Genomic DNA, 14,693 nt, shown 5'->3' with positions numbered 1-14,693 from the left:
AACGTGATGGCATGGTAAGCTTAAAATCCTGTAGAAAAGCATCGGTAGAACTGGTGGGGAACGACACATAACTCACTCTTCCAGCAGCGATGGCCGGGCGCTTGTGTTGCCGCCTTGTGCCCCCGGAAGGACAGGCCGACCCCCCGGGAGCTCCCCTCAGCCCCGGGGCACGCTGTGGGGTCCGGCTCCTTGCCACAGCCCCGGGGCCAGCCGAGACGGCAGCCGGGGGAACGTGACACCCGTGTCGCGAAAAAGTCCATCTCTTCCACATCACGGAGAGCAACCGGAACACAGCGAGCTCCGGTCAGAGACACCATCCCCGGCGCCTAAGGGCCTTACAAAGATACGGGAAAGATGTGAGTTAGGGATGCACAAGCATCCCTGATTAATTATCCTTCACTCTTTATACTGTGCCCCCCTCCAGTTGGGGGGGGGGGGGGGGGGAGAGAGCCCCTCCCAATATCTTTGGATAATATTTTGGGGTCTAGGAAGCCATGAGGGTCTGCCCCTCTCTGCGGCCGCCTTGCACTGGGGCGAGTTGTTTCACCTGATCTGTGTTAAAAATGGATCCCTCCGTTTCGCTGTGTTTCCAGCTGAGGAGGGCTGCGAGGAGCCCCGGGCTGCACCCGCTGTGCCCTGGGGGCAGGCTCGGCGGTGGTCCCCTCCCCGGTCCCGGCTGTCTTGGGGCCTCCGCACCGCCCCCTCGCTTGGCGGGGGGCGGTGGCGGCGGAGAAAATGGCGGGCGGGGAGGCCGGGGAGGGGGGGTGAGGCAGCGGGGCGGGCCGGTGGGGGCATGGCCATGGCGGGGGAGGGTCGGGCCGTGGCTCGGGGCCTCTCTGCCGCCGCCGCCGGCTGTGGGGGGTCCGGAGTGCTGTAACCCGAAACCTCCCGCCCTTGCGGCGGCGGCGGCAGGCGGTGAGTGCGGGATCGGCATCGGCGGCCGGGGCGGGGCGGGCCGGGCCGAGGGAGGGCAGCGGGAGCGGCGGTGGGACCCGCTGGCCGGGACCAGGGTGTGTGCGTGTGAGGGATGCCCGGGGCTCAGGACCCTTCCCCCGCCCTTTGTTCGGTGACGGAGGGAGCGAGGGGGCAAAATGGCGACCCCTTTCCTCCATCCTCCCCCTTCCTCCATCCCCCCCTTCCATCCCGTGTCTTCAGCTTGGCAGCGCTGGCTTTGTGTGTGCTGGGTTGGGATGGAATGGGATGGCCCCCTCCCGTCCCGGGCTGCCCTGCCCTGCCTCGGGAGAGACACCTCTCCCACAGGCCTCCTCCTCCCCCGGGGTGCCGCGGGGTCGTGAGGGGACGGGGAGCAGCCGGTGTAGGGAGCGGTGTGGGCGGCGGCCCGGTGGGGGTATCCGCCTTCCCAAACCCTGCACGGAGGCACAAATCGTGGTGAAGGCTGGCAGAGGCGGCCAGGCGCGCTTAGAGAGGAACTCGAGGAGAAACACTCTCGCAAACAGTCGGCAGGCAGCTTTTTGCTGGAGGGGAGCTGTGTTCTGTTTGACAAAGCACGGCCCAGTAATGTCTTTAATTATGCTCTTAGGAAAGCGCAGATAAAAATGGAAAAAAGGCGGCTCGCCAGCCTGACATCGCTGCCGCCCGAGGCCACGGCGCAGAGGGAAGCGATTCTGTGAGTACTCCTGGCCCTTGGGGACCGATGAGTGCCCGCTGCCACAGTTAGCCGAGATAACTCTCTCCGAGTTTCTAAAATGCTAATACCAACTTTATATTGACTGGTGGACTCTCTTTGGTTTTCTGGTTTGCATATTTTCATTTTTTGGTGGGGGGGTTTGTTGGGTGGTTGCTTTTTTTTTTCAGTGGCCTGCAGGTGGGGGAAGGATTGAATGAAGTGGATGGGCATGCCTGTTGGAGGCAGTGGGGAGAAAGCTGTGAAGGAATTGGGAGAAATACGAGGTTTCGCAAAACAAGGTTATGAGTCAGCAAGGATGGATGCTAACACTGAGAAGTCAGGGGCTAAAGGTTCTCAAACACTTCTCTAGGGTGGACCGTAGCTTAACACAAGGAAGGGTCTTCCGAACCTCATGTATAGAAAGCCGGTTCCCCCAGTCCTTTGATATTGGCAGTGAAATAGAATCACCGCTGTAGCTGAGGTAGTTATGAACATGGAGAAGTGAAGTTAGGAGAGTGCACGCAATGATCCCTGAGTCTTTGAATGTTACTTAGCAACTGTTAAGAAAGAGTCAGCAGGGTATGACTAGCCAGGCATCCACAGACCATCAGCAAATGCTGCATAGGCAGAATACAAGGTAACAATCAGGATAAACAGGCAGAATTTTTTTTAAAAAGTGACTTTTTTTTTTAATAAAGTGAGGGAAACAAAGACTGATAGTGCCATTCTTGTTTCTTCACAACCAAGATGAAGGAACAGAGTGAGATGCACAGCTGGTAAGTATGGCTTAGAAACAATTAAGATCCTTAAAAAATTATAAAGTAAAATGTTCTAATTTTCTTCCTTGCTTACCCCTCTCCACCTCTTTTTGTCTTTCAGTTTCTTCCCTGTTCTAGGCTTGGCACTGTTGTTGACCTCTTTGGTGTGCCCGTAGGCAATTTCCTGTCCCTTCACTTTCCCATCTAAAATGGTTTCCTGCATCCTACAGGTAAATTTTAATTAACGCAGGCAAAAGGGCCTCCCGCCTTTGGAGAGAGTTTGAAGAAATCTTGCCTGAATGTTTCTGAGCGTTGTTCTGCTTCTAGCTGCTCAGCATGTCTTGGCTGCACCAGCTCTGCACGCTCTGACCATGATCAGCAATTCCTCCCTCACCAATGTGAAAGGCCTGAGGAACCTCACCACGCAGGAAGACGGGGCGGTCAGAGTCACGGAGTCCATTGCTATAATCGTCATTGCTATTTTCATCTGTTTGGGCAACCTGGTGATTGTCGTCACCCTCTATCGGAAGTCTTACCTTCTCACGTTGAGCAACAAATTTGTGTTCAGCCTGACCCTCTCCAACTTTCTACTCTCTGTACTGGTGCTGCCTTTTGTTGTCACCAGCTCCATCAGGCGGGAATGGATCTTTGGAGTCGTTTGGTGCAATTTCTCAGCCCTGCTCTACATGCTGATCAGCTCAGCCAGCATGCTTACTCTTGGACTCATAGCTATAGACCGGTAAGCAGCAATTTTCTACTGAATGGTAATGAATTGCCTAGTTTCATAGAGTGACTCACATAGAGCTGAGAAGCACGGCAGTGGATAATGGTCTGTACCGTTGTAATGTCTTTTTTCCTTCACCCCATTGTGAAATTTTGATACAGAAGGAGGCGATGTCATCAATGCAAAATGTGGACGTGCATCTATAGTTTTTTTTTAAGCTATCGATGGTATAATAACATACTCCTTGAGAAACAAGAAGTAATGACTTAAAATTCCAGATTATATCCTAAATACGATGACAAATAGGGACAGATTTAATAGCTGCATGTGTGCCTTCAGCCAAGTTTTTCAGTCTTTCCTGCAAAGATACTTATTTTTATATGTAATTATTCTTATAAACAGGGTCCCTGAGCCTGCTTTGAGGTTTAGAGAAAAGAGCTTGTTTTACAAAGAGGACTAGCTATCAACATCATTGAAGTACGTTCTTTTTTTATTGTACGTCTTTTGTGCTCCTGTTGACTCTTTCTTTCCTTGTCTACCAGATATTATGCTGTTCTATACCCGATGGTTTACCCGATGAAGATAACAGGCAACAGAGCAGTGGTAGCTCTTGTGTATGTGTGGCTACATTCCCTTATTGGCTGCCTCCCTCCTCTCTTTGGCTGGTCGTCTTTGGAGTTTGACCAATTCAAGTGGATGTGCGTGGTGGCCTGGCATAAAGAGGCTGGCTACACTGCCTTTTGGCAGATCTGGTGCGCGTTGCTGCCTTTCCTGGTCATGATGATCTGCTATGGATTTATATTCCGCGTGGCAAGGATTAAGGCCCGCAAAATCCACTGTGGGAGCGTCGTCATTGTGGAGGAGGACTCCCAGAGGAACGGGAGGAAGAACTCCAGCACCTCCACGTCGTCTTCTGGCAGCCGAAGGAATGCTTTCCAAGGGGTTGTCTACTCGGCCAACCAGTGCAAAGCTTTCATAACCATCTTGGTTGTCATCGGTGCTTTTGTGATTACATGGGGGCCTTACATGGTAGTAATTACATCAGAGGCACTTTGGGGAAAAAATAGTATTTCCCCTGCCTTGGAGACATTAGCTACGTGGTTGTCCTTTTCCAGTGCCATTTGCCATCCACTAATTTATGGACTGTGGAACAAGACGGTGCGCAAGGAACTACTAGGAATGTGCTTTGGGGATCGTTATTATCGCGAGTCATTTGTTCAGCGACATAGGACATCGAGGTTATTCAGCATTTCAAATAGGATCACAGGTAAGATGCGTGGCTGCAGAAGTCACTCTTCCTTGATACCAGTAAGTAATGCTTAATGTCTGTCTGTGCTTCACGTGTCTCAGGGCTCTGTAAACAAAGTGGGATGTTTCTGGAGGTTTCAGCAGTCTTTTGTTCAGGTTGTCATAGACACTTGAAAGAAGAATGGTTTTTTGAGGCAGTTAACCTCTTTCTCCTACTCTAGTAAAATTTTCTATGCCAGAGAAGACATAGTTATGAGGTTAACAAGAATAATTTATTTTCTTCTCTCTCAAGCTTTTCCTTTCAAGTGCTTACCACTTTGTGTTACCCAGGTTGGAGCATTACCAATAGTTTGATTCATGGCTTTACGCTACAACTCCTTGAGATTCACTGAAGTTACGCTGGTCTTACTATTTCTGTAAATTCCATTTGTAGCCCTAATGGTTGTGAAGAAGAGATCATAAACAAAGTAAAACTATGTAAAAGAGTAGAACTATTTGATGTCTCAGAGTTTGGTTTGTGTTAGGTTGTGTTTTTTTTAAGTAGCAATGCAGTGAAATTCTGATTTTTGATCACACTCCTGCTCCTGTTGAGACACTTCCAAAACCAGGACATCTTCATGGGGTCCCTTGGGACATTTCATGCAAAGGCAGGAACTGAAGTTATTTAATTGCGAAGGAAGATCTAAAATGCAGAAGAAAGGGGAGAGCAGCAAGGCATCTGTTGTCTTTTCTGCAACCTGGAATCCCTGGGAGAGACTCCATCTAAATGAAGGAGTTCTGCAGCTGCAGCCACATCACAAGCTGCAAGAGCTCTCTAGCACTTCTTCCTTTGGCAAATCTGTATCCCGGAGATGGATGAATGCACTGGGAACTGAAGTGGGAGGGAAAAGACAAGAATTTTCTTTCTCCTTCCAAGTGATAAGAAACTGACAGCTTCACATTTGTCAGGTGACTGATAGGGAGGAAAAAAACAACCACGCAAAAAACCCCCAACAAAATCTTTAAGCAGGATCCAAAGACAGCACCTTTGTAGGAATCCTAGAATATCCTCTCTTCCTGTTTTGGGGAAAGGAAATCCTTGAAATTCAAATCCTTGAAAGAAGTCAGGCATCTTGGTGCCCCAACCTTGCTCATGAGCCGCCTGTCACAGCTGGTGGTGGCTACCAGGTTATTCCCTGGGTAGGAGGTGTCTGGCAAATATTCCCATCTGTCTGAGTATATATGCTCTGTGTTCAGCCTGGCTGGCTGATAAAACGAGTGCAATTGCAAAAAGAGTGGGAGCAAGGTGGTGCAGGTAGAAAGGAGACTTGCCACATGGAAAGACTCCAGCGATACCTGAAAGCTGTTGACTGGATTTCTAAGATTGAAAGTCCAGATGCTGTGCATTCTGGATCAGCAGGGTGAGTTTTATACATAGAATAGTAAATAATGCAGTAGAGCAGAAAGAGTTTTTTACTGTTGTAGTCCCCTTAATTCTCATTACACAATGAATGTTTGAACTGTCTTACAGATTTGGGACTGTCTCCTCATCTTACTGCCCTCATGGCAGGTGGGCGGCCACTAGGAAACAGCAGCAGCACAGGAGACACAGGTTTCAGCTGCTCACAGGATTCAGGTAACTAAAAGTCTCCTGCTGTCTTTTCTTGGGCAGAAATTGCACTTGTAACTTGGCAGAACTCTCTGGGATAGTCTGTATTTATACACAGATGTCTTTTGGTGGATGGATGACGTGAAGCATCTGTTCCAGCTGTTACAACAAAACTGCTGTAGTTGCTCTTTTTTTCTTCCTTGCTCTCAATATATTTACTTGCAAAATACTGTTTACTTCAAGAAATGATGACACTCCCTTGATGATGTGTCTTAGGAACAGGGCTAACTGCTTTTGTGCCCTTCTCCTTTAGTTTCTGTGTCGTTCTTCAGGGACTTTTCCTGTATCTGCAAGGAACGGAGCAACAAAGTGCTGTTGAGAACGTGCTTCTCTGTTTCCTAGTTTGTAAGAGACCTTGTCATGTTCATCTTCCAGTGTAAACATAAACACTTAGGATGGTTTCAGCTTATGATTGTGTCATTACTTAAGATCTCTCAGCTGAAGATGGTTTCAAAAAAAAAGTTCTGCTGGTAACTTTCTATCCAGAACTGTAGCTAGATTTTTCTGGCAGTTAATTCAACTACCATTCCTTAACTTCGTTCGTTATTTCAAAGAGTATTTCTGCTCTAGAGACACCAGAGGGTGATCTTCTGACATTTGCTTGGTGTTAGAGGTTTGTTTCTTACTTTTTTAAAGGAAGTCTACGAAACTGGGATTTATTTTGGTAGTTGGTTTAGGCTCATAGTTTTATGTCTGTTGTGGGTGTTCTGCAGCTTTATGGGACAAAGGAGAATAGCATCCTGGTAAACCTGCCTCAGTTAAGTTGTGTTACCATCTTTTGAGGAATGGTACTGAGTAATTTAAACAAATGAACAAACCAAACACATACCTAATGCTGTTAGAAGTGCCACTGTTTGTTATGGAGGGGGTACAGTCTAGGAATGGATACACGTTGATCACCCTTGTGAAATATTGTTTTGCTGGTTGCCTCTACTGTGAGGAACTGTAAAGAACAGGAACTAAAGTCTTAGTCTCTTTTCAATGTTGCCTGCTGCAGTACATGATCCTGTGGCCTGTGATGCAGTTGCGTCTTTATCTGCCCTGGTAAACAGAAGCTGGGCTTTTCACATTGTGAAAAACAGATGAAGTAGTAAGAGAGGAAAAAAATCCAAGTGGTGCCAGCTGTATACGAAATACTGAAGTAGGAGACCAGAGTCGTAATTGCTAGAAATGCTGCCTTAATATCAGTTATTCCAAGGAGAACGATCTATCCTGTGAGAATAACCGGCTAGTCTCTTCACTAGCCTCATTTGAAAAAAATGCACCGAACTAGTGCATTTGAAAAAAACACACTAACACTCTGCTCCATGGAAGAAAGTATCTCTTTCTTCGTAGGGACACCCTTCGATTGCACTGTTAAAGGAGAAGCCGCTGCCCAAGCATTCACGCACCATTCAAGGAGTCTCACACAGACCACCAGGTTTTTAACTGCTAGGACCAGGGTCCCTTCACAATGGGCAACCCCAGTGGGCTGATGGATGCCCCTTTCAACTCCTCACACACACGCATACGCTCTTGGGTGTACCTCCTCCTTTTTCAGGCATGACCCTAGGTTTCCTGAAGCAGAGTCTCAGGCATCAGATTTTTATAAAAACAAGTAATTTCATTGAAAGGTATAGCAGCAAGGTCAGCCTGGGCTGCATGCCTCCGAAAAGGGAGGGACCTCGAACAAAGAAATCCCATGGCAATTATACCCTTATGATCTACACACCTGCCCCTCTCGCGCTGTTCATGTGCGTTTTGGTCTAATGGTGATTTTTGGTCTGGGGTCTTCTAACACCGTACTGGATTCTTTTTCTGTGTCCAGGTAGGCAGGCTATTGACTGCTCTTATCTTGTTGATGTGCAGTCTCTGCTGATGGTTGTAGCCTCCTTATGTTCCGGTTTATGCTTCTTGTGCACCCGCACTTGCTGGCAGAACATGAGGAATTGAGAAGTCACAGACTTAGGGAAAATACTACCCAAAACAAGGGTATCAACGTTTTTCTTATACTAAAAGACTAAACACAGCATTGTGCCAGATGCTAGGAAAATTACTAAGAAAATTAACTCTATTGCGGACTAAAGGTTTCAGCAAATTTAGCTACTCATACTAAGTAAAGCTAAGCAAACAGCATAAATCACACCATATTATAACCCTACATAACTTAATCTAATTAAAACTTCCTTATTTAAGCTAAACAACTAATATGTCTCAACAGCACACCCTGTTTCTGAGGTGGGTTCTGTACCCTTGGAGATCAGTAAGAGTCTATTGTTTTCTGTAGGCAGCCTCAAACCCAGCTGATGCACAGAACAGCACAGAAAGTTGTTAGTTTATTTGGGACTGAGTATTAGGGTAGCAGCACGTTCTCTTTCTTGTGTGCTAGAGGGAGGTGTATGACAGAACACACAAGTTTTACCTTAAAAAGTTTATCACTTTGCTATATCACAATGAATTGTCAGCAAAGAGTAGACCTGTGGAGCAGTATGTTGTCCAGAGGTATGCCCACAGCCATGCCTTTTTCTCACTTTCATAAAATGGGTGCTGGAAAACCTCCTTATTGCAAAAAGAATAAATTTGGAGATCAAAAGCAGTCAAGTGGGTGAAGAGGGATGTGAAGCCACCATCTGGAGGAGTTACAAAACCTGCGAAGGCTCTTTGTCCTAGGCCTGTTGTCACACCACAGAAGTAAATGGACTGAAAGTAGTGTCACGTATCGATTGTATGCAACCTGTGTCTTCCAACAGCAGCTTCCCTGAGGACTGCTCACTCAGCACTGTCCTACCGTCTCCCCGAAATGCTTGCTTTGCTTCTCCCTTACACAGAGAGACCAGCATCGCAAGGGAGGACTAAGGCTGCAGTCTTGCCCTTTGTGTGAAAGTATTGCAAGGATGCCTAGGTGAATTTCCTCGTGCTTGTAAACTCTATTTTATATTGGAAGGGTGCAATGCAAATACGGGGAGGTGAAATAAAAAAACTACTCCTAAACTGAAAAAATTACTCCAGATCAGATGAAAATAATTCCTAACCAGCAAGGGGTTTTTCCCTATTAAAATACACTTCAAGAAAGTCAAAATAGGTTGTTAGAGACAAACTAAATTGAACAGAAAAATTGCCCAGTTCAGATTTCCATCCAGGTCTGATTACAAGCATGAGCTTTGTCAGCTATGGTTGTCTGCCTCTCAGGTAGCCATTGTTAGCCTCTCCGTCTTCATCAGGAGATGGGGGAAGTTGCCCTCAACTTCACCCTTTATTTACTGCAGGTAAGGTTTCACCTTTATCTGCTGTCCTATTGACATTATAAGCTCTGCAGCTGAGCATTTTGGAGCTGCTTGAGATTTTAGATGGCTAACGAGAAAAGATTTCCAAATCCTTTCAATGAAAACTCTGACCTCATTCTTTTTCAGTGCAGTGTTTAATTCAAGCTGAAATTTACTCACAAAAGTTGGGTTTAGACATCTTCTGAAGGAACTGCTGCATAATGAAAAGGTTTTGCCACGGCTTAAATATTGTATCCCAGTGCTACTCTGTTTCGCTTGAGAACCCTTGCTTTTTTCAGGAACAGATGCAATGCTTCTTGAAGATTATAGCTCAGATGGCCCTCCTGTCCCACACTGCATCTGTCCTCCTCGAAGGAGGAGTTCAGTGACGTTTGAAGATGAAGTAGAGCAAATTAAAGGTGGGTCTAGGGGTAAGTATGGAAATGCTCAGAACCAACTATATCGGTTGCGTGCTCAGGAAGCCTCCCAGGACCTTCTGAATCACCTTAAAATGTGGTTTTGACCACTGTTTACTTTGACATACCTGACCATTCATGCAGGTACAACAGAAAGTAACATCAGGTCTTTCTACCAGTTCTCAAGAAGTTCTCAAGATAAGGATGAGAGTCAGAAGCTGGGATTTCCTGCGTATACATAATTTATGTTGCACAGCACTATCTTCTCTGCAGCCCTGCTCATCTGGTGGCTGTTGCAGTCTGTTTTCTGTTTCTCAAGGAATACATTTTCCTGCCCTCATATTTTGATTCCGTTATCCTGGTGTTTCTCATTTGCTGCCTCCTCTCAACTTTGTCATTCTCAGGCTTTAAATTCTTCCATTTACAGACTTTAATGGTTTGAATATAATTTCATTCTGCTTCGCTTACTTTTTTTTTATTTAACTTTTACTTCACTTACTGAATATGTTTCTCAGCAAATATGGATGAAAATAGATGAACCGCATGCACTTTTTTCCAGTCAACTCACTTGTTGATTCTGTGTAGAAAAGTGTTGCTGTAATCATCTGTAAAATATGGCAAAATGAGTTTAATTTAAGCTGATAGTTACAATAATATAGACTAGAAGACTTGGTAATAACAACTGAATTTACTAAATAAATGATTGTGGACAGTACAAAAATGAGCAGAATGCCTTTAAGAATCAAATAATAATAAAACCTGACTGATTTTTACGATTCTGAAATAATAAGAAGACTCTGTGGAATCTTCTCTTCAAACAGCTTAGTAAAATTCATTCTTGCCCTCTTCCCAGCATGAGCTGATTATTTCCTTGGACAAATACATTACCATACATTTCCTGTTACCTTTCTGAGTGATTATGTAGGGGCAGGCATCTATTTTTTTGTGCAGCTCAGTGAAAGAGGAAGGTCTTAGTGCAGAAGTTCTCCACAGGTTTATCAATTCTCCCTGATACCTCTCAGGTTTTCAGGATCTCTGAGATCTTAAATTATTTCAGCAGCCTCGTTGGAGGATTACCTTTAAGGTGAACATCTGTGTTGCCCAAAATTGTTGGTGGGTAGAGAGGTATGTAGATGCTACAAAAGCAACTACATCAACGCTGAAGAGCAGGTGTATCCAAGGTAATAGAAGGTTAGGAAGAAGTATACTACTGTCTGCAACTGCAGTCTTCAACCTCTCCTGGCATGGAGAGCTCTACAGCTTCCCCACTGGAAGTGGAAGTGGGTCCCCAGAGTGTCTGGAACCAATTTAAACTTAAAGACATCAGACTGCTGATTTTAATCGTTACTTGGAGGAAGCCCTTGGAATTTGGGGACTGTTAATCCATAAACACAAAGTCTGGTGTTTTCTGGGCTTAAAACATGTTATAAAATAGCTCTTAAACTGCACTGTTCACGTCAATGAAGTGTGAGATCTTAGCCCAAAGGCACTGAGAATCCCTGTGAGGCTGTAAATCGTGCTTACAGCAGAGGAAATACAAACGGAGGGTTCTGTGCCTGTCTTCTACATGAATTCTTGCCTGATGCCAGACAATTCCCATTGTCCCTAATCCCGGGCTCTAGGTAGTAAGCAGAAACCAGGCTGTTGACTTCAGCTGGGTACAAATTCAGACCCATAAGATCCTGTGTGCATAGGTTCAGATTCAGAAAATCATTCAACATACACTTAATTCAAAGTCAAACATACGTGTATGAGCACTTTGCTTCATTAGATCTTATTTTTTTCACTTGAACTGGAGGTAATCTTTCTCTGCTTGACCTGTGGAGGTCATGCTGAAGCTTTGTGTTCATAGAGTGGTTTAGGAACCCTGGGTGTTGTCAGTAAATATGCTCTGTAAGGTTGTTATTTTGCAGAGGGCATGATCATACCTTTACAAAATGATAAGTATTAGTCTTCAAGCATTTGCACAGCCATGCTGATCACTATGAATTTTCTGATATGTTGTCTTTTATTTCCTTTTTTTTTTTTTTCCCCAGAAGCTGCAAAGAATTCTGTTCTTCATGTAAAAGCTGAAGTCCATAAATCTCTGGACAGTTATGCATCCAGTTTAGCAAAAGCTATTGAAGCTGATGTGAAAATCAGTTTGTTTGGGGAAGATGCTTTACCAGGAGCTCTGTTCCCTGTGCGGACTCTTCCAGGAAGCAGTATGAACACCCGGCGTGGTATCAGGCCCCATGCTAGCCAAAGACTTCAGTTGCAGAGCATCGATGAAGGGAGTATTTGACAGGTGTACTGGAGCAAGAAAACAGAATGAAACCACTAAGGGGGACCTACTACAGCTGTTACTGTTTTCGCAGAACCAGAATACTTTGATGGGATGTTTTCAGTGTTCTTTCAACACTGGAAAACCATCTGAATTATGGTACTTTTATCAGCATTTTGCAGCAGTATTCGTTTACTGGTTAGGGTGCTATTGACTCTTTTGTGCCATGTCTTAAATTTGTCACACAGTACATAGGAATGCAGGGTTTGGTTTCATGAACCAGACCATTAGCCTGTTGAATCTTGGGTTCATCATTGGCCAAAGCCGATACAGGAATGAAAAGGGCTAAGTATGTGCAGTGTTTAATTCATTATTGCTTGGATTCTTTTCTGACCACCAGAATAATCAGTTTACACTTGACAGATGGGAGTGCTCTGATAGGAGCTTGTGCGTTGGTTACTACATACAACCTTACTGTCACAGACTCCCAAAGGGTGGAGGATGGACTTCACTAAGAAACAAAATCTGAACTTTTCAGAGAGCTCATGCAGATTATGGTCCCACTTACCCTTGCTAGTGGATATTTCTGGCTGTTCAGCCATCAGAATGCTGGATCTGGAACTGGTTTGTGCATTATGCCACGTCAGTTTCTCTAGGTGGAATGGGTGGAAACAGAGCTGTGCTGGAAATATCACAGAGATGGTATTTGAGGAAATCATCAATGCAGAGTTCTTAGATTCTCTGAGAACTTCAGTTAACTCTCTCAGTTTTGCTTTTACTGAAAGGGCAGTCTACGGCTGTGGTAATCTTGACAGAATATAAGGTATTACCACTTTATATTCAGGATTCATCTTTTCTAGAGAGAAAGGTTCTGAGGTTTTTGTTTTGTTTTTTAATTGTGAGGGAATGTAGTATTTAAGCAATAGTTACCTCAGTGCGTCTATTCCTTGGAGTATTAATTCAATAATCTCTAAAATAAGAACATTTGGCACTTACACTGCACTTTGCATGTTCTTAAGCACTGTACAGACATTACCTTGTTAGGCCTTTGTGGGAGGGTCAATCAGCCCTGCTTGCCAAAGAAGGGGAACTCAGCAACAGTCAACTGGCAATGGAAGAAGATGCAAAGGTGGGACAGTTTGTTAGGAAAAGAGGGATGAGGTGGATCACAGGAGAATGCCCAGCTTGAGGAACCTTTTTGTGCCTTCCCGGGCTGGCCCCTTCCTTACCATGTTGGGGGTTACAGCCCTGCCTTACTGCCTATTTCAAAGCGAGAGAGATGTAGATGAGTAGAATAAATTTTTGGGGAGCAAATGGACTTCAGGACCAAGGATTTGCATTTGTTTACTCTGTGTCTGCTCCCCCTGCCTCCAGCTTTCCCCAGCAGTGGTTTGTATGACTTTTTGCTGCAGATTGCTTGGAAATCGAGGGCGGCATGTTTCCATCTGGGCAAAACCTGGGTGTACGCTTGTTAAATTACAGCTGCGGGCAACTTAGTTGGAGGCGTAGAAGCCAACTGTTTTTGAGGCAGAGCCTCAGTCCAGTACTGTATTTAGACACCCTATTTGTTCCCGACTCAGAAACACATTTTAGCATAAGCTTATGTCCATCTCTGGACAAAGCAGCCTGAGTTTATGAACTAGCCTGAATCCCATTACATTACCATGTAAGATTTAACGGAATGCTTAAAATTCAGTACATAGTTTGCTGATTAAGAATGGGCCGTTAAAGCAACAACACTTAAGCACCAGTAAGATGGCTCTTTGCTTAACGCAGGAATGAAACGACTAATAATAGTGAGATCCTCACTGCTGTATTTGTTTGCTTCTAGTGCATTAGAAAAATTGTCATCTGGGGGCAGTCATTAAAAAAAAATTTAAATATCCCAGTATTTGCCAGGAAACGCCCTACGTGGAGGTCATTATTGCTGTCGTTAACATTACAATCACAGTTGCTCGTACTCCTCAGCACTCCTTAAGGTATACACTTGCCTCAGGTGGCTTGAAGTATTTTATTTGCATCCCTTTTATTTCATATTCCTGCTTCAAAACAAGCTGAACAAAGTTGTCTCTGACTGTGAAAAGGGTGCAGGTGAGTGTGAATGCATTGTGGCGAAGTTGGTGGTAGCCCCAAACGGTGTATATTTAGGAGTCAAAATTCCAAGGTGCAGGTGAGAGCACAGAATTGTTAGTATTGTGTAAAATGCACGTTTTTCACACAGGTACTGAGCCGAATTCAGCCTTTGGGCAGGTCGGTGGAGTTGCATCAGTTTACACCGTGGCTGAATTCAGCTGTCAGTGTTAATTTCACTAATCCGTTATTTAGTGTAAATGTTGTTAATATTTTTGTACACACATTATATATATAACCTTTCTGTAATTCTGTTATTACCGGAGTCATTATCTCACTTGAATTGTCATTAACAACAGCAGTGATTAAGAAAGGCACACGTTTTGTAAAACTGTATTCCCCATCTTAAATACAAAAGAAAAAAAAACCAAAAACCACTCTTTCCAGCTCCTAATGGTCGTGATGTTTGCTTGTAGTACTGTTATTTCAACTTAAAATTAATTTTGAATATTTCACTTTTTAAAAGTATATTGAGCTTAACGGCCGAACCTGGAAGCGGTGGCATCGGGAATTGTTTCCAGAGGACGGGGAGGCATCCTGGGTGCCAGACTGGTCTCTCCCCGCCGGGCCGGTGTTGCGGTATGGCCGGTCCCCACCGTGGCCCCTGGGGCAACGGGAACGCGAGGCGACAGGGCGA

At 45.0% G+C, this 14,693-nt stretch overlaps 1 protein-coding gene and 1 long non-coding RNA gene across 2 annotated transcripts; one reads left to right on the top strand and one right to left on the bottom strand.

The window, feature by feature from the left end:
* Nucleotides 1-843: 843 nt before the first annotated feature.
* Nucleotides 844-12,501, top strand: GPR161 (G protein-coupled receptor 161). The gene is made up of 8 exons (XM_054197190.1): nt 844-915; nt 1,541-1,627; nt 2,326-2,403; nt 2,507-3,124; nt 3,652-4,376; nt 5,868-5,972; nt 9,547-9,666; nt 11,700-12,501. Exons 4-8 carry the CDS (start codon nt 2,685-2,687, stop codon nt 11,945-11,947), a joined length of 1,638 nt encoding a protein of 545 aa, XP_054053165.1. The 5' UTR covers nt 844-915; nt 1,541-1,627; nt 2,326-2,403; nt 2,507-2,684; the 3' UTR covers nt 11,948-12,501.
* LOC128907869 (uncharacterized) lies at nt 11,877-14,669 on the bottom strand. Its single transcript, XR_008465775.1, has 4 exons — nt 14,546-14,669; nt 12,963-13,031; nt 12,495-12,608; nt 11,877-11,955 (listed from the first exon to the last, which is right to left on the bottom strand). It is a non-coding gene; the product is annotated as an uncharacterized LOC128907869 (long non-coding RNA).
* Nucleotides 14,670-14,693: the final 24 nt, after the last annotated feature.

Source organism: Rissa tridactyla, chromosome 1 (assembly GCF_028500815.1).
Source record: "Rissa tridactyla isolate bRisTri1 chromosome 1, bRisTri1.patW.cur.20221130, whole genome shotgun sequence".
NCBI lineage: Eukaryota > Metazoa > Chordata > Aves > Charadriiformes > Laridae > Rissa > Rissa tridactyla.
This window is presented reverse-complemented; position numbering and strand designations above follow the sequence as displayed.